Here is a 22,500-nt window from a genome sequence, read left to right on the forward strand (position 1 = left end):
AAACATACATTAACCACTTTAGCCCTATTTTATACATAAGCTATTTGAAAATAGCCGATCTACAAGCTCACAGCGCGTCGCGATGCGACACACTGTGAGCTTGTAGAGCTGCTATTTGCAAACATTTTAGTACTTTTGCTTTTGGTACTTTAAATATATTTTGATGCCAATACTTTTGTACTTTTACTCAGGTGGCATTTTGAACACAGGCCTTTTACTTGTAACAGAGTATCGTTATATTGTGGTATTGCTACTTTTACTTAAGTAAAATATCTGAGTACTTCTTCCACCACTGGTCTTGTCTGGCATGACTCTGATCTCTCTCTTCCCTTGGTTTGCTGTCTGACACTGAGCTTTCTGATGTGAGGCATGAAAAAGGTGCCAAAAACATGTTTTTTTTAAGTAGATGACAGAGGTAAAAACATGATGGGATGGTATGAGGGAGGTTTAACGATGAAGACTTTCACTGCCACATAGGACTAAGCCAATTTCCCGGTGTCTAAAAGAAACTGCTCTGAAAAACTTGTTACGCAATGTCTGTAAAAAGTTTATTTATCCATCAATTATGGTTAGAAAATACACTGACTAACTAAACCACAAGTGAGGAAATACCACTCTGTCCCTCTCCCTGTGCACAGCTTCTTAACATGCTTCTTAACATGGTTGTGCACATGCATATGAAAGTTGTTCTTAACCTCAGAAGAGCTTATGAGAAAAAGTTAAATAATTAATAATATATTAATACTGAATAATTCTGTGCTAAAATCATTCTGACGTATATTGTTTTCAGACAGACACAGTACAATTTAGATTTTTTTACTTTACTGGAGTATTTCCAATGTTCACATACAACTTGAACTTTATAGAATAGATAAAGATCCAGTTGTTTGTCTGTGTGTGAGTTAGTGTGTCTGGACATATATGTGAGAGAGACGGATAGGAAGAGGGGGATAGAGGGAGAGGGAAAGTGAGAGGGGGAGGGAGGGAGAAGAAGAGAGCCCCCCACTGAACAGGCGCTCTGACCAACCTAGGAGTCGCTAGTGCAGTGACAAACAGAGATCACCCTCCTTCCCGCGATCGAAAACGACTAATTGTGTACGTTGGAGTGCACGGTGAAGCTGGAGGCACTGCGGAGGATTCAAACTCCTAGTCTCTGCGGTGGTGGGTAGAAACTTTACAGCCACTCGAGCACCCAGAATATTTTGTTTAAGCCCAAACTCGTAATTTTGTAATGGAATGAAATGTAATGAAAGGTCTGACCACTGCAACTGAACCGATGAGGGTTGGGCACTTTGTGTGCATGACATGAAATTAAAATAATGAATAAAATAACGACATCTGACACAATCATATGGGAAAAAGGCAAAAGAAGTGTGGTGTAGCTGACTTGCTATAGTTAGCAGACAGCAATTATACTGCTGGGGTTAAAAGTTCCATCCCGTGTAGATGAATAGGTAGAGCATGTGACCAATGCTGCAAGGGGTTAAGTGCATGTCATGTCATACTGTAGTTATGGTTAAATTCCCTGTGCACTGTAGCTCCACAGTTAGACCACATTGCATGTGATGCTACCCAGCTAAAGAAATATTTTTCGTTGGTGCAGTGTCGCACTGTCTCCACCAAATGGCTATATAAATAGCAGGCCTGTCAACATTGGTTAATTAACTGAGTTATAGAATTGATGGAATTAATGCATAAAAACTTTTTTTTTACGATATTTTTGGGGCTTTTCTGCCTTTATTTGAGAGGAAAGTAGGATGACAGGAAATGGGGAGAGAGATGGGGGGGGTGACACACAGCAAAGGTCGTCGGGAACAGGAGTCGAACCCGTAACACGCTGTAAGACTGGATTATCACTTATCAGACATGTGGTATGCGCCTGGACCGCTAGGCCAGCGGGAGCCCGCAAAAAAACTTTTAACGCAATTAATGCATGCGCAGAATGACCCGCACCATACAATACATCCCATAATTCCACCCACTCTGCACTAGTCGTTGCTCTGTTATCTGATGGCAAACAGATCCAAACAATGATCCAAACGATATGGAAAGAGAACATGTGCGTGGCTCTATCTGGACGGGGAAAAAACACACGTTTTTGCCAGAAAAGGCTGAGCAATTTACGTCGTCTTCGGCTCAAAGCACAACGGGGTGCGAGCGAGAGAAACAGTGAGAAAGAGTCATTTATCTTTCCGTTCCCACAAGAATATAGAGAGAAAATGGGAATATTTCTGGTATAGTTACACATTAGTTAATGATTAATCTGTGATTAATCAGATAAAAATAGATATATTCGTTTGACAGCCCTAATAAATAGCTTGATAATGGTTAAATTTTTAATCGCTTGATAAGGTATCATTGTTTGAAGTTGGAAAGGCGTCTGAAGCGGTGCGTGTTTAATTTAGATCAAAGTTACCGCTGTATCTGGTCAAGGTGACTCACGCAGCTACAGTAGATGAAACAACACAGAACGGAAGGATTTGGCTACCGTAAATACAGAGCAATGCAGTGCATGTCTCTAATTCACTCGCTCACACATTCACTCGCTCACAATCACTGTCAGTTTGTTTTGGTTTAATGATAGAGGAGGGTCGAGGGATATTAATGTGATAACAGGAAAGGAAACAGCAGCTGTCATTGAATAAACAATGTCTGTATAAGAGGGGGAGAAAGTGAGAGGAGAAAAAAGGAAAAGAAAGAACAAATAAACCAGACAGAGTTTAATAACGGAATGGCCTCCCTCTCCAAGCTTTAAGTTGCTACGGTACGTGCGTAGTTTGTGAACCAAACAGCATAAATCACAATGCAGTGAGCCAGGCTGCAATGTACAGGCTGGCTGCTAGTGTGCATGTCCTTTGGACATGCACTTTTGGACATACTCCACCAATAGCAAAAGTTCTTCACAAAACAAAGTTGGTAACTAAGAGATTGAAGTTGTTGTTTTTGTCTTTACTTAAACTTATTACAACGTGTATAATGTATTATAAGTGCTGGTCATAATGCATTATACGCTCAGTGGAACAGCACATTATAGCTACCTTAACTTAGTTAGTTACAAAGTGTCTTTGTTAGAAGTTGTTACGCATAAACATTTATAACGAGTGTTATGAAGCATTATAAGTGCATTGTAATGCATTATGATGCATCATAATGCATTATAAATGTGTTTATAATGTATTATAGACAAGACTTTTAAGTAAAGTGGTACCTGGTAGTTATAATGTACTGTTCCACTGAGTTTATAATGCATTATGACCAGCACTTATAAATTATATTATAAGTTATAATACTTCATAACCCTTGTTATAAGTTGTTATGCATAATTATAAACATCTACAACAGGTGTTATAATGCCTTAGAAGTGCATTATAATGCCTTATAAATATGATTATAATGCATTATAGACGCAACCTTTAAGTAAAGTGTTACCGTTGTTTTTTTTTTACATACATTTAGATTTTCAATTACGAATCAAGTTCCATTCAACCAGGCATTAATTTCATGGACGGATGTGGTTCTGTTTTGTTATGTAATGCACATAGTGTTATGTGTTGTTACGATTGGTCTACTTTTGAGGGGACATATACAAACACAAAGCCCTTCAGCCACACCGTAGAAACAGATACAGAGAGAGGATTAAAGAGATAATGAGGACTGACCCATGGGTTCCAGGACAAATTGGTCCTGTGTGACGACCAGGGGGGGCTGGACACAGACGGTCAACTTAGAACCCTGCAGAGTACTGCTGGCCTTCACCTTCACCTGGACATCCAAAGAGACAGATGTGACAGAGGGTGGAAGAGAGAGTAAAGAGGGAGGAGGACAGACAAGGATAAAAACAGTGGTGGAAAAAATATTCACATTTTTTACTTAAGTAAAAGTATCAATACTGCAAGTCCAGAATTCAAAGTACAGAGTAAAAGTACAAAAGTATTGGTATCAAAATGTATTTAAAGTACCAAAAGTAGAAAGTACTCATTATGCAGAATGTCCCATTTCACAAATTTTCAAATGTATAAAATATATTAAAATATTCTGAAAATGCGTCGCGAATGCGACGCATTTTCAAACTGGAAATACTCTAGTAAAGTAAAGAATACCTCAAAATTGTACTTAAGTACAGTACTTGAGTACATGTACTTAGTTACTTTCCACCACTGGTTAAAAATATACATTAGTTTAGATCAGAGAATTCCCATGTGTCATCATGGCAGTACTATGGACATTGGTGAGAGAATCAGCACACAATGAATGTATACCTTGATGGTGACCGAGGGTACAGCTAAACCGTCAATGTCTTGGATAAGAGCGAGCTGCAAGGAAAGAGACAAATGGAACGAGATGAGTTTGCAAGTCTGTGCTCTTGTATGGGTTTGTATGGGTTTGTGTCTGTTTACTTACAGATGGTTTATCCATGCTTGAAGAGACGGTGGCTGTAACAGTCAGGTCGTCCTCACCGTCCGATTTAGGTAGGATATCTGAGAGTAATGGGAACATAATGGTGTTCAGGGATGATGTACCAGCATAAATCGGACCAGGTCTCGATATCATTATCCAAGTGAAACGCACTCCTATTAGCGTGATGTTCATACTGAATGGCCTTTCTATTATTCAGTCTGATATTGCCTTCTTGTCAGCCGTTTCCGGGTTAACTGTCCTAAATCAATCGCTAGTTTTGTAACAAAAAAAAAGCCATGGGTTTCCGAGGCTAATCACTAGTGACTTATGTGCAGTATGAGGCCACTCTCTAGGCAGTGTACAGCACCAACTTTAGTCCTGCCTTTGGCTCGGTTGTTTCACCAATATGGGGAAAGCTGTGGACAAGGGCAACACCAGACCTCTGAATCAGTAGATACATGTTTTAAAGTGGAGTGAAAATAAGTGCCAAATAGCAGTTCAGAGGCCTGGTACCAGACTCCTATACAAGCCATACCTGAGGTTTACTGGGATCAATCAAGGGGTCTAGTTAAAATGATTCGCCTTCAGGCTAAATTCTCCTTTAGGCTTCTTCATATAGGTGGTGACAATTCTTAAAGGTTCTATTAGCCTTCCCCTCTCCTGCTAAAGCTTTTCTTTTTATTCTATTTGCACATTTTCTTCATGTTACACCCTCGTTGAGTCCCTGCTCTAGTATTCCTTATCATCTACAGGCTCTGTCTCTAACAACTAAGAAGCTTTTATCTAGGTCTGAGAGGAATTATATTTCTCTTCACTATTATAAATTAAAGGATAATCTTGATCATGAAATAAAAATATTATATTTCTCTTGCCTCTGATTTTGTTACTGTATTATTAGATTGTTCCTGTATCCCTTACGTGTGGAAATGCTGTTGGCTTGTCATCTTGAGAAGGTTCTGGTGTCTTTAATTTGTCATTCGAAGAGGCTGTGGCATTTTCTTAAATTATGACTCTAGCAGGCCTTGCTTTTTTCTTTCAGTTTTATGATGTCTCCTGGTAAATGTCTGGTGTGTCTCGCCTTTTCTTTTTTAAATTCAGAGAGAGAAATTAGGCGTTTCCTCATTTTAATCTTATTCTAAACTGAACTTTTGCTGGCTCCTCATATCCTACTAAGTTCCAGTGGTTCCTGTGAGAGTTTATTTTTTTAATGTTCTTTTTTTATTTTATTTTTTTAAGTTTGGGTCGCCAAAAGTCCAAAGGTATCCATCAGGACTTCGACAAACTGTTGTACCTTCTGCTAGGGCTGCACTATTATAAATTAAAGGATAATCTTGATTATTTTGCTTGTAATCACAATTTCACAAACATGATGATTTTTGCCATATCTTTAGCCAAATGGCAAAGTATGTAATGTCTTCTTTAAGTGTTCCTGTGTGAGCCTGATAGATGGGGAGATTGCCTGATAGATGGGAGGGTTGTACAATGTTCTGGTTATGTATCGCAACAGCATTTACCTGTTTAAATAAAGGTCTATAAAAAAATCTATCAGAGATGACAACTGTTCTGAGCTCCCACCCTGAGTCCTAGTGGCCTCCCTGATGTACTTCTGGAGACTCTTCATCTCAGCGTCCACCTGCTCATAGTCTGCCTCCCTGGCATCCACCTTGGGTGTGGAGAAGAAGGACGGGTCTGTCCCCATGTAGGAGCACTGGAGGTGGCCATCAGCGCTCAGGGTGACCACCACCCCCTTCAGCTCCCTGAACAGAGGAGAAAAGAGAGAAAGATAGAGAGACAGAGAGAGAGAGGAGAGGAGAATAGCAATGTACAATTTATCAGACGCCCTTACCCAGAACAACTTACAAATGGCAAGATGGGAGTAAAGTGTATGAAGTAAATAGAGTGCAAAGAAAAGTATTACTTTAACTGCTACAAAGTAACCAGGGCAGCAGATAGATCTCAAACCAAGCATACAGATGGGATTGGTATTTAACTCATTCAGTGCCATTACGTTTTTCATAAGCCCAGAGTGCCAATGACGTCGCCGACGTCATGAAAAAGATAATAATAATCAAAACCTTTTTTTTTTTTTGAAAAAAAATGTTCAGAACCCGAGATATCATGATTTGAAGATTTGCTGCTCCATTCACTTCTTGTTTAACATCTTACTGAAAAAGGCTGTATCTCGCTTCCTAAGCACTTTTTTTTACAATGTATTTTTGGCCTTGGCACAGGGATGATAAAGCCAGAAATAAGTTTGGCACTGAATGAGTTAAGATACTCAAAGGCACAGTGCCCAAATACCCTCATACTGTACATGTCTAACTACTTCTCCAAAGTGAGTGACACGACACCCACAGCCACAATACTAGAGGGAGCGACCATGATCTGGTACCACCCAAATATAGAACAAACATGGGAAAATTCTCATTCTACTGCTCTGCCACCAAAATGTGGAATGCCCTGACACCATCCGTTAATACATGTGAAACACTGGTTTCTTTCAAATCTGGCATGAAGAAACAGGAGACCACAAGAGGAGGTAAATATAATTTCCCCATCTCTAATATTTTATGCTGTGTAGATGCAGTAGACTTTTTTTGTGTTCTCCTTTTAGCCTTAACCCATTTAGACCCGAGGCCAATACTAAAAACGCCTTCTAAATCTTGACCTAAGTTTTCTGAAAAACTTAAAAAATGTATTCAAGAATTACAACAAATGTATGTTGCTATATACTGTACATAGCAACAACAACCCCAAAAGGAGTTCCCGTCCTGAAAGGTATAGTTACAAATAGGGGTTCCCGCCCCCAAAATGGGTAAATGACCTTAGCATTCGTTGTCAGAGCACTTGGAGGCCAGTCTATGACTTTAGTCATCTGTGATGTCATTTCTAAGACGTCAGTACTGCGACATCAGGCATCTCCATAGTTGAGCAAAGTTTCAGCTCCAGTGTAAAAGTAATGTTTGAAAAAGTTAAATAGTAAAGTATAAAGTGTTTCAGAGAGTTGCCCATAACCTTCCCCGGATCATAACACAACGCTGTGGAAAGTTTCTGCCGAATCCGAGCTGGGGCGTGGGAATGACTTAAAGTATGATAAACAGACACACATCTTCAACTTTAGAAGATAGCAACAGTAAAGTGGAATTATATTGATGTACTAGGATTAATGTGACGTGGTTATGTAGTAACTGAAACTGTAGGCTCTATAGACGTGCCTGGTGAACTGAGGCAACGTGTCCCTTGATGACATGAAACAAATAACTACCACAAATAGATGGGTTACCTTTTGTTATACTGTATATAGAACCTAGGGGTTTCTAAGGATGATAGAATCACATCATGTGATATGGAGAGAAGAGGAGAGAGAGGGAAAACAGAGGGTTAAGATGGGTGATAGGGAAAGGAAAAGACAGAGTGAGAGAAAGGAAATGCAGTGATGCAATGTACATGCATGTGTGCGTGCGTGCGCTCTAACTGGTTGCAGATGTGTTGTGATTCCAGGCCGGTGAGGCAGTAACACACACACACACACACACACACACACACACACACACACACACACACACACACACACACACACACACACACACACACACACACACACACACACACACACACACACACACACACACACACACACACACACACACACACACACACACACACACACATGGGACATAGGGTTCATAGCAGTGGTTGGCCCCACACCTGCACAGGAGGGTGTCTGAGGGAGCATTAAAACAAGCACTTTTACTACCACGGGATAAATACACACACACACACACACACACACACACACACACACACACACACAGTGGGAGAGCAGCTTCTGCAAGGGTTATGGGGTAAGGGAAGTGTGTGTATGTGTGTGTGTGTGTGTGTGTGTGTGTGTGTGTGTGTGTGTGTGTGTGTGTGTGTGTGTGTGTGTGTGTGTGTGTGTGTGTGTGTGTGTGTGTGTGCATGTGTGTGTGTGTGTGAGAGAGGGAGTGAGTGAGTGGGGGGGGGACTTGACCATAAATATGATGTACAGTGCAAACTGAGGGCCTGATTGGTGTGTTGGAACGGACTAGCTGGCTCATAACACTCTTCTGGGAGAATCATATCAAAACACTACAACCTACTGGGTGAGCCTGCTGTGAGAGAGAGACAGAGAGGAAGAGGTATGGAGAGAAAAAAGTCGGACAGACAGACGTTGGTGTGTGGGTGGGTATGTATTTTTTATATATACATATTTTTTTTTATTAAAGGATTCCCATTAGCTGGTACCATACGGCAGCAACCAGCTAGTCTTTCCGGGGCCCACATAAAGACATACAAACAAATAAAGTTGCAAATACAAATTCAAATGTCAGTACTCAACATGAAAGGACATAATAAACATACAGAAAAGAAAAAAAAGAATGAATAAATAAATAATAAATGAATAACGCAATAATAAGAAACATGAAAAGGTAGATGTTAGAAGAAAATGTCGTGATTTAGAGTCCTCTACTGTGATCCTAAAAGCTCTCTCTATTAATACATTGATTGCCAAGAACGCATTGATGCGTTCTTTCAAATCCATCGCTGGCGTGCCGCAATTCAAAAGATCGCATATACTGTATGCGTTCTTTTTATTTCTGTTTATTTTTCATCATCAGTTTCGTTTTTCCACTTACTTCACACTCACCCGGATCCGGATTCATGATTCCGTTTCCAGTTCTCATTTTTTTTTCCTGTTCATTTTCGGGCAGAATAGGGAAAAACACGTTTTTTTCACACGGTATAAAAAACGAACGCAGAGCTCCACTTCTATTTTCTTTAGTCTGGGTGACTAACAGTCATCGTCGTCGTGTATCACAACGGTCTTAAGGCCGATCGGCGATTGCCGAAAACGTCACATCCGGTTATGACGTATGGACTGTTTGAGCCTGTTTGGGGGGGGGTCGAGCGAGTCAGCGAGTAATCGAGGTGTCAATCTACTGCTCTCTGCTGGTCGATCTGTCGTATGTGTTTAAAAACGCAGCTAGACAAGCTATTTGAATGAAAAATTACAAAAAAACACACAAAAAAACACAAAAATTGCTGGCACAGGGGTGAGTACATTATGAATAAACTCTGGCAGTAACCCTAACCCTGGATGCCAGAGCAGAACCTCTGCTCCATATTTTTCACATCGGCCTGTTAAAGCGCCACCAGGAGGCTGATCTCACAACACTTTTTTTTTATATTACTCCTACAGATTTTGCCCAAACATCACACAAAAAAAAAACTGAACTCGTCGACGTCGCATCGCCTTGACAACTTGTAGCCTACTGTACATCTGTTCTGTCTGGAAGCGATGGATCAGCTGAACGTCATGCTCTCATGTGTAATGAGAATAAGAAGTTTACACAGTTTAAGCCCACCACCAAATAATAGGCTAATACACATGGAAAGGATATTATATAAGCCTTTTCTACTGAACATTGGTCACCTTTACCGTGGTGAAAAGATGATGCTGGAAATAATCCAGCAGGGCATACTGGAAGTGAAACGCTGTTATCCGATACACTGCCACCAGCAGTTTTGCAACAAAAAAAGATATATTACTCCTACAGATTTTGTGCAAACATCACGCAAATCGGTACACATTAACTCTATAGTCATGTGCTCAAGACGGATCTGTACAATGTTTCATATTCCATCAACATTACAGGCCCACACTAACTTACCTGACCTGGCGGATACCTGTGCTCCGAGCACTTTTTCTAGTTCACTGAATTACCCTTTTGTAAGCAAGCAGCAAGGAACAGGAACAGATAGATGCAGTACAAACTGTAGCGGGCCATACACATGGAAAATGGTGCATTTATATAGTGCTTTTCTCCATAAATCTCCAAAGCACTTTACATTCACACACACACACACACACACACACACACACACACACACACACACACACACACACACACACACACACACACACACACACACACACACACACACACACACACACACACACACACACACACACACACACACACACACGGCAGAGGAGACCATGCAAAGCAGCAACCTGCTCATGGGAAGCAGTTAGGAGTTCAGTTCAGTGTCTTGTTCAAGGATACATCGATATGAAACCACGAGGAACCAGGGATCAAACCGGGAGCATTGCGATTCCCAGACGGCTGCTCTACCGCCTGAGCCACTGCCACCCCATACAGCACAAAACAATGGAGGTAGCAGGTAACCCCCTTTGTGCACGGCCCCCAACTTACGCCATCCCAGACCTGTGCGGCCATCGCTACCATGAAGGCCACGAGGGAGAGAGAATCACAGACCTTGCAAGACATTTTTACAGTAAACGAAAAGACAAAAGTTAAGTTATTTATTTGTCTTCTCTATAAGCAAAATTATAGATTTAATTTGGATCAAACTCTCGACTAAGTTTCAAAGTTGGATACAGTGATTAACTGCTACATATGAGGCCAAAACCGTACGTGTTTGGAAACCTGCAGGGAGCTATTATACTATTATACTGAACAAAATCAATAGTGGTACCGACCGAGTGCCAATCATCAAATGAACATGATGTTTCTGTACATTTATAAACCATGAGGCTTCTGATTATAACCATATTAACAGCGCTATGCGGACATTTAGTCCATCATAGGTGTGATGAAAGGCCATTGGATGCTGAGAGCTCCTGTGCACATCTGACAGACAATCAAAATGAAATGCAAATGAAATAGTATACACATTCTTATTCGGTCGTAGCCATTGTGTTTTGTACGTTGAACTTGTGACCGAACACTATGACAGCATTCGTGCCTTTCACGTAGTACGTGATAAAAGTAATGTGGCCCGCAAGGTCACATTTTGATCACTCTGGCCCTCAACCTAAAATGAGTTTGACACCCCTGATCTGAGCTGTATCTGATTACATAGCTTAAGTGATTAGGTATAGTTAGGGCTGTCACGATTACAAATTTAAGATGACGATTAATTGTCACACAAATAATTGCGATTAATGATTTAATTGTGCTTTTGGCATTGAACATTGGAACATATGAATACAAATTTTATTTCTGTTTGCCTTTTAGGCTTCGTAATCAAACATAGCACAGGGCAGATATGACAAATAACTTAAATATACAACAATATAATTTTATACTTGAAAAAAATGTATGAACATTTTCCAACATGGAAACGATTATATTATAATAATTGTGATTATCTCAAATAATTGCGATTAAACGATTATGTAATAACTGTGACAGGCCTAGGTATAGTTATGAGATTTAGTACAGATACCAGAAGGGGTTAAGGAATATGAATATTACAACAGATATCTTTTAATACGCAGGTTCTATTCTAAATTTGAATCCAGTTGTAAAATCTAACAGGACAAAAGTTACTGATGAACTTGGGTTATTACAGGTCACTGTGGCCAGTCGACCAAACACCTGGATCTCTCTAGCTGGGTGGTACGGGAGAGCCAGCCATGGGTCTTTAAAAGGTAAACAGTGATACTGAGTGTTCTCGTGATCCCATCAGACAGCGAGACCCCTGAAGTGAAGGATTTCAGGCTCCCCAACCCTGACATATGGAACCCGGTTAGGCTGATCCGACATACCCTAAAGCAAGCAATGGACACAGCCAGCATTACTGTACATTATGGACTCAGATTGTTAGTTCTGTGAGTGCGCGTGCACACGCGTGTGTGTGTGTTCCTCTCCCACACTCCACAGTCTATGAACACTAACAACACACTGAACAAGATGATAACTATCAAGCGCCTTAAAACAACACACCCTCAAACAAAAGCAAACAACTTCCCAGACACACAGTATCTCCCGCATCTTAAACACACACACATTTATACACACACACCAACACAGGCACAGCAGCTCTGGAACACATGAACATACGCATAAATGCACGCACGCACACACACACACACACACACACACACACACACACACACACACACACACACACACACACACACACACACACACACACACACACACACACACACACACACACACACACACACACACACACACACACACACACAGCATCATTATTCACCAGTGTTTGTGCTTTGCGTTGTAATTGTATCAAATTGCGGTTTGATTGTGGTCATTTACAATAGGATGGATGATTGGTTACAGCGGGCCACTCCCTTATCTGTTGTGATTGGCCAGCTGGAAGACATTGTGGAGTAATTTCCTGTAGAGAGGATCACTGTGGATTTCACAGGCTGATAAACATAACAATAGATGGTTCTGACCAATAACACACCTGTTAACAGCGTGTGTGTGTGTGTGTGTGTGTGTGTGTGTGTGTGTGTGTGTGTGTGTGTGTGTGTGTGTGTGTGTGTGTGTGTGTGTGTGTGTGTGTGTGTGTGTATACATGTGTGAGTGTAAAGGCAGAAAGGGACCTAATCTAGTGGGCATTAGCAGACAAACCTTTTTTGAGTGGAGCTCATAGACAAAGTAATATACACACGACACGCCGATAACCAGTCCAAGCATCATCCATCCATCCATTCATTTGAAGTCTTGTTAATAACTGGAAAGAGCGCAAATCTCTACCAGGACACATGCCCTAATAATAATAGTGACGTATAGAGTGAAATTATACCTCGAGCCATGAAACAGTAGCACGGCATGTGATTACCAGCTGTACATTGTCTCTACTGTCTTCTTCCCTCTCTCCATCATTCCCATTCATTGTCTACCCTCTCTCCATCGTTCTGTCAGATTGCTATAAAATGTCTTGCAATCAGGCACAAAGTCTGATTGTTAATGCCACGTGTCAATCTATAGTATAGTATAGTATATAGTATATAAGTATATATATACTGTATATATATATAGACATCATAAACACACAGCACAGAGGAGCTCAACATGGCACCCTCTGTGGTCTCATGTTCACAGATGAAACCAGCTGTAGGCTACTTACGTGAAGTTGGCGATGCGTACGGCCACAGGGACACAGGACAGCTGAGACGCCCATTTCAAGGTCACGTCCTGGTAGACCAGCAGCATGTTGGTATGGTTGGCTAGCAACAGGTTGGTGGTTCCCTCTGTCACTGTGGGGGGCCGGATTGAAAAAAAGTAAGAAAAACTTAGAAATTGAACCACGTTAGGACCTGTTCTTACTTATTTGGTCAGTTTTACGTGACTTTTGGATGAGGTGTCACGTGGAAGAAAATAGCTAATAGACATGTAGCAGCGTGCACCCTGATTAACCCACCCATCCACTGCACGCACACGCACACGCACACACACACACACACACACACACACGCACACACACGCACACACACGCACACGCGTGTCCACTACGTCCCACCAATTGTGCGAGTACCACCTAAGAAGATCTGAGGGCCACACGCAAAGCACACGCCTCGGGCAACCGCACACACACACAGTTGAATACACAGTTAGAACATGGAATATAGCAACAGCGGTCACACGTGGGCAGAGGAGGCGGGCGGGGCCTAAATGACAGGGGATCGTCTGTACGTTGGACCTCTGGGCCACATCAAAGCATCCCTCAACCTTCTCTGTCACTGTCCAACAACACCAGATAATTACATGTCCAACTCTGCTTCCACCTTTACATTCAGCCTTTTCCTCGCCGCCTTGTTCCTCCTTTTAAGTTCGCCAACTCTCCTCTCCTCCTTTCTCCTCCAAACTCTCCTCGCCTCACTCAATTCCCTGTTCCTCAACAGTGGCTCGGAGGGGCGGAAACACCCTTATGCAGCATTGGACAAAGACGGTGGGTTTTCTACCCCGTGGTACAGTATGGTGTGTGTGTGTGTGTGTGTGTGTGTGTGTGTGTGTGTGTGTGTGTGTGTGTGTGTGTGTGTGTGTGTGTGTGTGTGTGTGTGTGTGTGTGTAGATAAACAATGCAACGTGTGTTATTTAAATGTTTTTGTCAAATGGTTATATTATCACTCTGAGCCCAATTTCATATCAAGTACGACTGCTTTGTACCGTGCCTGAGCACAATTGCCCTCGACTTTCATATTAGTAATGTTGTTCCGTACCCGATTACACATGAACCGTACTCAAGGACCACATTTCTAAGACCAGATAGAGAGAGAGAGAGAGAGAGAGAGAGAGAGAGAGAGAGAGAGAGAGAGAGAGAGAGAGAGAGAGAGAAAATTGAGATGAGGACAAAACAGGGAGAATCTAAGACATAAAAGGAGATACTGAAGTGCACTCAGGTACAGAAGAGAACAACATTACTGATGTGAAAGCTGAGCGGTGAAGAAGTGGAATATCCTACTCAGGCACGGTGCGAAGCAATGGTACCTAATATAAGAAAATGCCCTGAGAGAGGTAGGCAGGAACTTGGAAAGAAAAACAGAGAGAGAGAGACACGGTATACAGATGCAGCGAGATAGAGTGAGAAAGGCAGACACAGACAGAGGGAGAGACAGATGAAGTGGGAGAGAGAGAAGCATGGCAGTGAGCCAGCAGAGGCAGCTGTGTCGCTGAAGGCCAGAAGAACAGAGCAAAGAAGAGAGACGAATCTCCTCCTTATCCTCCACAGCCGGACGACGCTACACTCTCTCACTCGCACACTCCTCTCCCCAGAGCTTATCGTAATCCATCTTTCATTGGCCAGGCTCACTCCCTTCTCTCTGGCTGGAGTTTTCTCCATTTCATTTCTTCAGCTAATTTCTGCACCCCTAATTTTAGCCCCGGTAGGAGCAGGATATTTAGATCCAAAACTACTAATTGCTCAACGGAGGATGAACCCTAGCTTTTCTGACCTCATGGCCTTTCCTGTAGCTACTCTACTTACACACAAACATCATGATACTAGCTTTCACAATCACAGGCTTCCCAGATGATGATTTGATTTGGATCTCTTTCAGCCCATTGGCTAATCTTCCAAGAGTCCAGTCCACATAAAAACATAACATTACAGCATACAATAATGATAAAAACAACAACCAAGTACTACAGTATAGACATCAAAATTACAACTCTACCCACCCACACACAGCACGTGCCTGCCCATAAACGATACACATACCAATTATACCAATAACACATCCTACATCCTAATAATAATACATCCTACAGCCCACACTGACAGTACAATTATTTCATACAGAGGGATAGTCTTCCTTTGATTTGATGACCATTCCTCTAAAGCAGCCCTCTGGCCAAAATGTCAACTCTCATCATATCTCAAAATCGAAAGAGCGGATTGACATGAAACTTGTCGGACCGTCACTTTGGTCCCAAAACAAGTTATCTCGAAAAGTAGTTAAGAGACAACACTGCCTCTGGGGGGCGCTAGCCTAGCAGAGCTTTAGACCTCTTAAGCCACACTCACACCGAATGCATTGACTACATACAGTATCTAGACACATCGGTCCTCTTTCCATCCGGCACAGCTCCGACATGTAGGCATTTTCTGAAGCGGTGCCATATGCACTCACACCATGACATATCTTTAAGTTGATAGATTTATTTGAAACATGTGCCTTAAGTTATTAACCAACCATTAGCTCCACAAACTTCTGCAATTATTTCAGGGACAGAAATCATTGTTTCTATGTTCTTACATTCTAGAATCATATAACTCAGGTAGGTACTGGTAACAGGGCAATACTGCTATCAGATTCTCCATGACTTTGGTTTGAATCCCATTCTCCATAGATTGACAATTTAATGATAATTTCCAACCTTTCATCTGAACATATTGACGTAGCCGCACATATGGCGTTCATTGGATCAATAGATCCGTTGGACAGACCAGATTTACATAAAGTAGGTCAGTCCTACAATACAGCAACTGGTGGGAAACCTCGGCGTGTCGTACAACGCAGCTGCATCGCATGCTCTCCATTGAAATGTTATTAAATCTGTCGACTGACGGTATTCGGTGAGTGAGCACACCTTGAGTCTCGTTTAATATCCTTGGTCTCTTCCTTCCCTCAAATTCCTTTCCCCCTCCTAAGGCTCCTTTTCCCTCTCCTCTCTCTCCTGTCTTATTGGAAGCAGGTCCTAGGATGTACAGATAACACCGTAAAACATGATCCAATGTAGCTGTACCACAAGTCATTCTACAATGTAGTTTGATTCATGCAGTCTTAATGGTCAAAGACACATTACAACCAAGTTGATAACTCCCAGCAGCATAGAAAAATGGAACTGGTTACTGTCCTAACTCATGTGGTGTGAGTCAGTGCTCTTTCAGACATTCTTGTGTGTGTGTGTGTGTGTGTGTGTGTGTGTGTGTGTGTGTGTGTGTGTGTGTGTGTGTGTGTGTGTGTGTGTGTGTGTGTGTGTGTGTGTGTGTGTGTGTGTGTGTGTGTGTGTGTGTGTGTGTGTGTGTGTGTCTGTCTGTGTGTGTATTCTCTTACATGCGTAAGAGACCACAAGAGATACATGCGTACTACTTTGAAGGAAACATTTAGTTATTTGCTGTGAGTATGGGTGTTCCTCTGTGCAGGGTAGTGGCTCATGATTAACTTACTGCTGTAATCACAGTAAAGAATGCCCCCTTGAGTGTTGTTATATAAAACCATGTGTGTGCTCTCTTGTCTCCCGCTGTAAATGACCACAATCATCCGATAATTGTCTATTATGCACAAGAGTCCATATCATCTGTCACTTCAGATGTGACTTGCATGCTTTTCTTTTTTCTTTTAGGCTAATCAACTTTGTTAACATCCAAATTTCACCTCCTCAACTCTAATTCTTTCTCTCCCTCCTTCCTCCCTGCCTTTCCAGGAGGAAAAGAGGTGTGCAAGCCTGGAACATTATTTTCAGGCCTGGTAGGATTAACACGCACGCGGGCGCCTTATCCTGGAGGGCAGACCGCCAGCACAAGACGTTTGTGTGTGTGTGTGTGTGTGTGTGTGGTCTGCGTGTGTGCGTGCGTGTGTGCGTGCCTGCGTGCGTGCGCGCATGTGATGAACGTGTGAAACGTTTCTCCCTGCAGACCTGATGCCTTTTTTATCAGGAGATAAAAGTGACCCAAACCTAATTTTCTAAAACCATACCTAATCTTTTCCAACCATAGCGAATGGCTGTGACCAAAATCTAATCAAATCCACTGATCCACACATCAGCACTCTTTACGAGTACAGATGCTGTTGTATAGTACCTACTGAGTAGTCCAAAATGTTTCAGGCAGAGCAAATTAAATACGGCATAAAATGTAGACTAAATTACCCCAAATATGCCATTTTCAAATGTGGTGCTTGTTCTGCTACACTACATGACTGTAATTACAAATAAATCAAGATATCGGTCTTGTGTTGACTTTCATGCAAGCTTGGTCACTAATTCATTTCCTTGTAACGCATCGGCAAAGTCTTCATCTTTCATCAATCTCTCCCTTTCCTCCTCTCCCTCCCCATGAGGTGAAGAGAGGAGAGGTGTGTGAGGCTGGAACCCATTCCCAGGCCTGCTGGGATTAGCATGCAGCGTGCACACCCACACACACAGCCAAAATGATTAAATATTTCATTCTCTAAATAGGGTTAGGGAGCAAAACTGCAAGAGACCATGCATGCATAAACTGAACAATAAGAACAAAATCGCACACATAGACGTGATAGTGTGTGTGTGTGTGTGTGTGTGTGTGTGTGTGTGTGTGTGTGTGTGTGTGTGTGTGTGTGTGTGTGGGTGTGGGTGTGTGTGTGTGTGTATTTAGTCAGGTGTGAGCCAGTGTGTGGCGTGTGATCGCTATAGCGAGCTGTTCCATATGGATCAGCAGACCAGGCCGGTTGAGACTTCCTCTGCCAGAGCTGAGGAAATGGAGGCCCGGGACACTGAACCCACTGTGTTCAGACCTTAACACTACGCGTGGGACCCGCTTAAGACCCCCTGCCCAGAGGGGGTGGGCGGGGGGGGGGGGGGGGGGGGTCAGACATATACACATCAGATGGAGAGGAGACATGCTGGGTAAATACTGGTTCAGCTACTGAAAATTAAGGTGTGTGACGTGTGTGACGTGTGTGTGTGTGTGTGTGTGTGTGTGTGTGTGTGTGTGTGTGTGTGTGTGTGTGTGTGTGTGTGTGTGTGTGTGTGTGTGTGTGTGTGTTGGAGGAAACAGAGGAGAAATGGCAGCTTTTTTCCCCTGCGCTAGACATTTATTATGTCACTTGAAAAAGGCTAGCACAAGACAGAAGAGAGAACTACAATTCAACATTTATTGTATTTCACAGCTGATGTGTTATGGCTCAAATAGCATAACTCCCAGCGCCTTACATAACAATGACAGTGTCAGAGTCTATACTGTACAGACTATTAGAGCATGTACAGCATCTAATCCAACTAAAACACAGAACCACTTAATCAGCCTGTATCATTTAACCACAACTCACAATCACAATTTACCTATCTATTAAGTAATACATGTATACGTCCTGATGAAGATCTGATTGATCGAAACGTTGACGATGCAATAAAAAACAGCAGAGCTTTTTCAGCATTACCAGTGTGCAGACAATACCGTTTGTGATAGTGCTGCTTGTCTTGCACCTGGGCCACGGATGTGCGTGCACTACCTTCCTCAAAGCAACAGAATAACACTTATCCCGCAGCGCAATTCCGAAAAGACGTTGGTTATACGGCTGATTATGACCGATTCATTGACCGGGTTGTCAGACACAGCAAGGAGGATCAAATGAGCAGTGCTCCTCTACAAAAGTGTGCAGGGGTGTAGTAGCGGTTGTGCTCCCAAAGTCTGCATATTAAATATATAGTTTGGGTGCGTAGACTGCACACATCCCCGGGACGGGTATGGACTAGTCGTATTTAATTTAGCAATAACAAAAGTACAGTTAAACATAAAATATAAATTACATCACAAACTAAACTCAGGTTAATTCAGGCTCAGGCGCATGAATGCAGCAATGGACCCGTACCGGGTTAAGACAGAACATGTTTTAGGCTCAGGTAGGGTAGGTGTTTTGGGGCCCAATCTAAACTCTAGTTTCCTGATGTTTTTCTAAAAACATTTGGGACTTTGCACTCCACCACATCCTTCTGCCGAGTCGTATTCTTCTTACCCTTACGTCGTCGAAACTCCCTTTTCTCTCTCTTCTGCATTTACTATTCCTGCAATTTGAGCTTTTCCTTTTTTTTTCGTCTTCGTGCAGCCGAAAGGAAGGAAATGTGAATGTGGCAAAAATGTTATAAATGTAGAGGTCGTTTTTTTGTTTTGTTTTTTTTTCAGCGTGGACACAGCCTGGGTTGTGGCTCAGAGCCAGGCCAGTGTGTCGGGGGTGGTGGGTATTTACAGATGGAGAGGAGACATGGTACTGTATAAACAAGCTCTGTTTATACTCTGCTACTGGACACTAAGAGGATGGGAGGGCTCTTATCAAAAACACTTGACAGGGGGAGGACAAAGGTACACACATACACACACACACACACACACACACACACACACACACACACATTCCCACATGCACAACCTCAGGGACCATTTCTCAGAGCTTGTTTTATATAAATATTCCATTCCAAAGCTCAACGTGTGCTGAAAGAGCAGCGCCGCCTGAAGGATGTGTTTTCTGTACCTGAGGCATAGGGCAGGAAGCAGCTGGGGTTGAACTCCAGCTTCTTCATGAAGCGTATCTGCCCGTTGTCACGGAGACAGTAGAGGTTGCGTTCGCCCAGCACAAAGATGGAAGCGGTGGAGTGAGAGAAGCTGGGAACGGAGAGGTCCAACGCCTGCTCTCCGAGGACCAGCGTCCAGTCCGCCTGGATGACACACACACACACACACACACACACACAGACACACACACATTGGTTTTACTGTAATATGAGGACATCTAAATTTTAAGATGGCGATTTTATGAATGACATTTTTAAAAACATTTCATTTTTAACCCTCACCACAAGGCAGAATATAGCCGATATACAAGCTCACAACGCGTTACAGCACTAAATGAATCAGGTATAACTCTAGGCCCAACCCCTAACCTCTCAATGCCTAATTCTAAACCTAACCCTACAACAGGTCTTTTTTGTTAGCCTGATTATCAGCCTGAAGCTGCGTGGAGCTTCAGTCTGAAATTGGCTCCAGTGTCGGCGATTACAAGGGGGAGGGGATTTGAATTTCCCTAAACCATCACAAGAGATCCACGGATCCGCCTATATCTGACATCATCGCACAGCTTGCTTTAGCAGATATTCGCTGATTGGCTTGTCGTTAGACCCACCCCCACCTCCGACTCTTATTGGACGGTACTTTTTGTACCAAATAAATCCTAGGTTCACATTTCAACACCATACCAAGAGGGGCAGTCCACTCAGAGAGTGGGCGGGGTCTATGGTCTCGAACGAGGCTACTTTTTTGTCATTTTTAGATTTCTTTGGCCATTAAAAAATAGCAGATATACAAGCTCATAGTGCGGCACCAAGTGCCGCGCTATTAACTTGTAGATCTGCTATTTCTTTTGAAAAATCTTTGAATATATACATTTTTAAAGCAAACATTTATAACAAAAATCTTCGCTTCTGGGGATTTTAGAAATGTCTTCTAATCACATTTTTTTTGCATGGGACACAAACAATGCATGTGACACAAACAATGCATGGGGACACAAACGATGCATGTGACACAAACATGCTTGGGGACACAAACAATGCATGGGGACACAAGCCTTACCGTCAGCCTCTTGCCTCCTGTCTTGACCGGCACGTCAGGGTCCTGTCTGCTCTCTGCCTCTGTGGCCACGGCCAGCGTCTCATATCTGAAAAACAAAGTGTGTGTTGTCACACTTTAACAAAGTGTGTGTTGTCACACTTTGTGACCCACACGAGGGTCAAATGTGTGTGGGAGGGTATGCTGTATGTATGTGTGCAAAAAACACCATGTTAATTATGTATTCTTGAAAGTGGGCCGTGACCACTGTGACAATTTAATTTATTTATGCAAACTGAGCCAGGGGTAGGGATCGATAAGCATTATGCTTCTTCCTGTGCCCCTTTTTTCGGACATCTTGGACACCTTATCATGTTAAATGGACTTCACAACCTGTGCCTTGGATCCTTTTGAGATAATGCTTTGTTCTAAATGCACTGATGTGACACAGACATGTATTTTGTTGTCCAAAAGTGCTAAAAAATAAACTGAACTGAAACTGATCCTGTCAATTTATCATACCGGTGGATAAGATGAGTCGGATATTCTAGCAGAGTGGTTCTCAACCTGCGGGCCGGGCGGGGCCCACTGGTGGGCCGCGAGGGTATTGCAAGTGGGCCTCCATGGCAAAAACACTAAGATTTGAATGATAATATAACGTTAATATTTAAAAAGTGATACCAATAAATAAGCACTTCAAAATATACTAAGTTAGTTCTATCCCCCGCAGGCCCACCCATATCTGATCACTTGACACGGTGGCCGATAGGCTGCCAATTGCTTTCGAGATGTTCAAGTGGGCCCTGATCCAGAAAAAGGTTGAGAACAACTGGGCATTTGCTCTGTGTAGAGTGAGTTCAGTGGATGCAACTCTGATTAGATTGATAAACACGTGGGTGCTGGTCGTGACGGTTGTTTAAGCTTGCCAAAGCTCCGTCAGTGTGTGTTTAAAGTCATCCCCAGCGGTCAGGGTCGGCGGGGGATCATCTCACCGTTCCCATTATCACTGACAACCTCACTGACATCAGGCAAACAAGGTGATCCTCCTTCTCATCTGTGTGCTGTTGACAGCTCACAGAGGTTAAAGTGGTCACACTGATCCGTGGTCAGTTGATTTTGGCCTATGTCTACATGAGGGGTTTTCCAGTAAGAGGTTGGCAGTTGCAGAAGGCTAGCGGGAATCTATGTCTGTCTGTCTCACACACACACACACACACAAACGCGCACACACGCACACACGCACGCACACACACACAAACTTTGGACACAGGTGGACAGCTATATTCAGAAAATAGCCCAACCCAGAAAAGAATCTCAGTCCAAGGATAGAATAATTGGTGATTTATCCAGGCAATGTTCCCTTGTTTTATATTTTTTTCTACGTTTGGACCACACTCTGGCAATTAGGCAAGGTTGGTTGCACAGGAATCTGCTGTAAATCCAATAAGGTGGCAGTTTTAATCCAAAATGGCTGCCAAAATAATGGCCAAGGGG

At 42.6% G+C, this 22,500-nt stretch overlaps 1 protein-coding gene across 1 annotated transcript in view; it reads right to left on the bottom strand.

Annotated features, from left to right (window-relative positions):
- bbs9 (Bardet-Biedl syndrome 9) overlaps nt 1-22,500 on the bottom strand; it is a 227,709-nt gene that overhangs the window by 180,963 nt on the left and 24,246 nt on the right. The window contains exons 7-13 of the mRNA XM_084052563.1: nt 21,031-21,115; nt 19,934-20,117; nt 13,333-13,462; nt 5,974-6,155; nt 4,402-4,478; nt 4,260-4,313; nt 3,660-3,762 (exon numbers count right to left, since the gene is read on the bottom strand). Of these exons, the coding sequence (XP_083908689.1) occupies nt 3,660-3,762; nt 4,260-4,313; nt 4,402-4,478; nt 5,974-6,155; nt 13,333-13,462; nt 19,934-20,117; nt 21,031-21,115 (815 nt within the window). The remainder of the gene's footprint in view (nt 1-3,659; nt 3,763-4,259; nt 4,314-4,401; nt 4,479-5,973; nt 6,156-13,332; nt 13,463-19,933; nt 20,118-21,030; nt 21,116-22,500) is intronic.

This window comes from Gymnoscopelus microlampas, assembly GCF_963454915.1.
Source record: "Gymnoscopelus microlampas genome assembly, chromosome: 3".
NCBI lineage: Eukaryota > Metazoa > Chordata > Actinopteri > Myctophiformes > Myctophidae > Gymnoscopelus > Gymnoscopelus microlampas.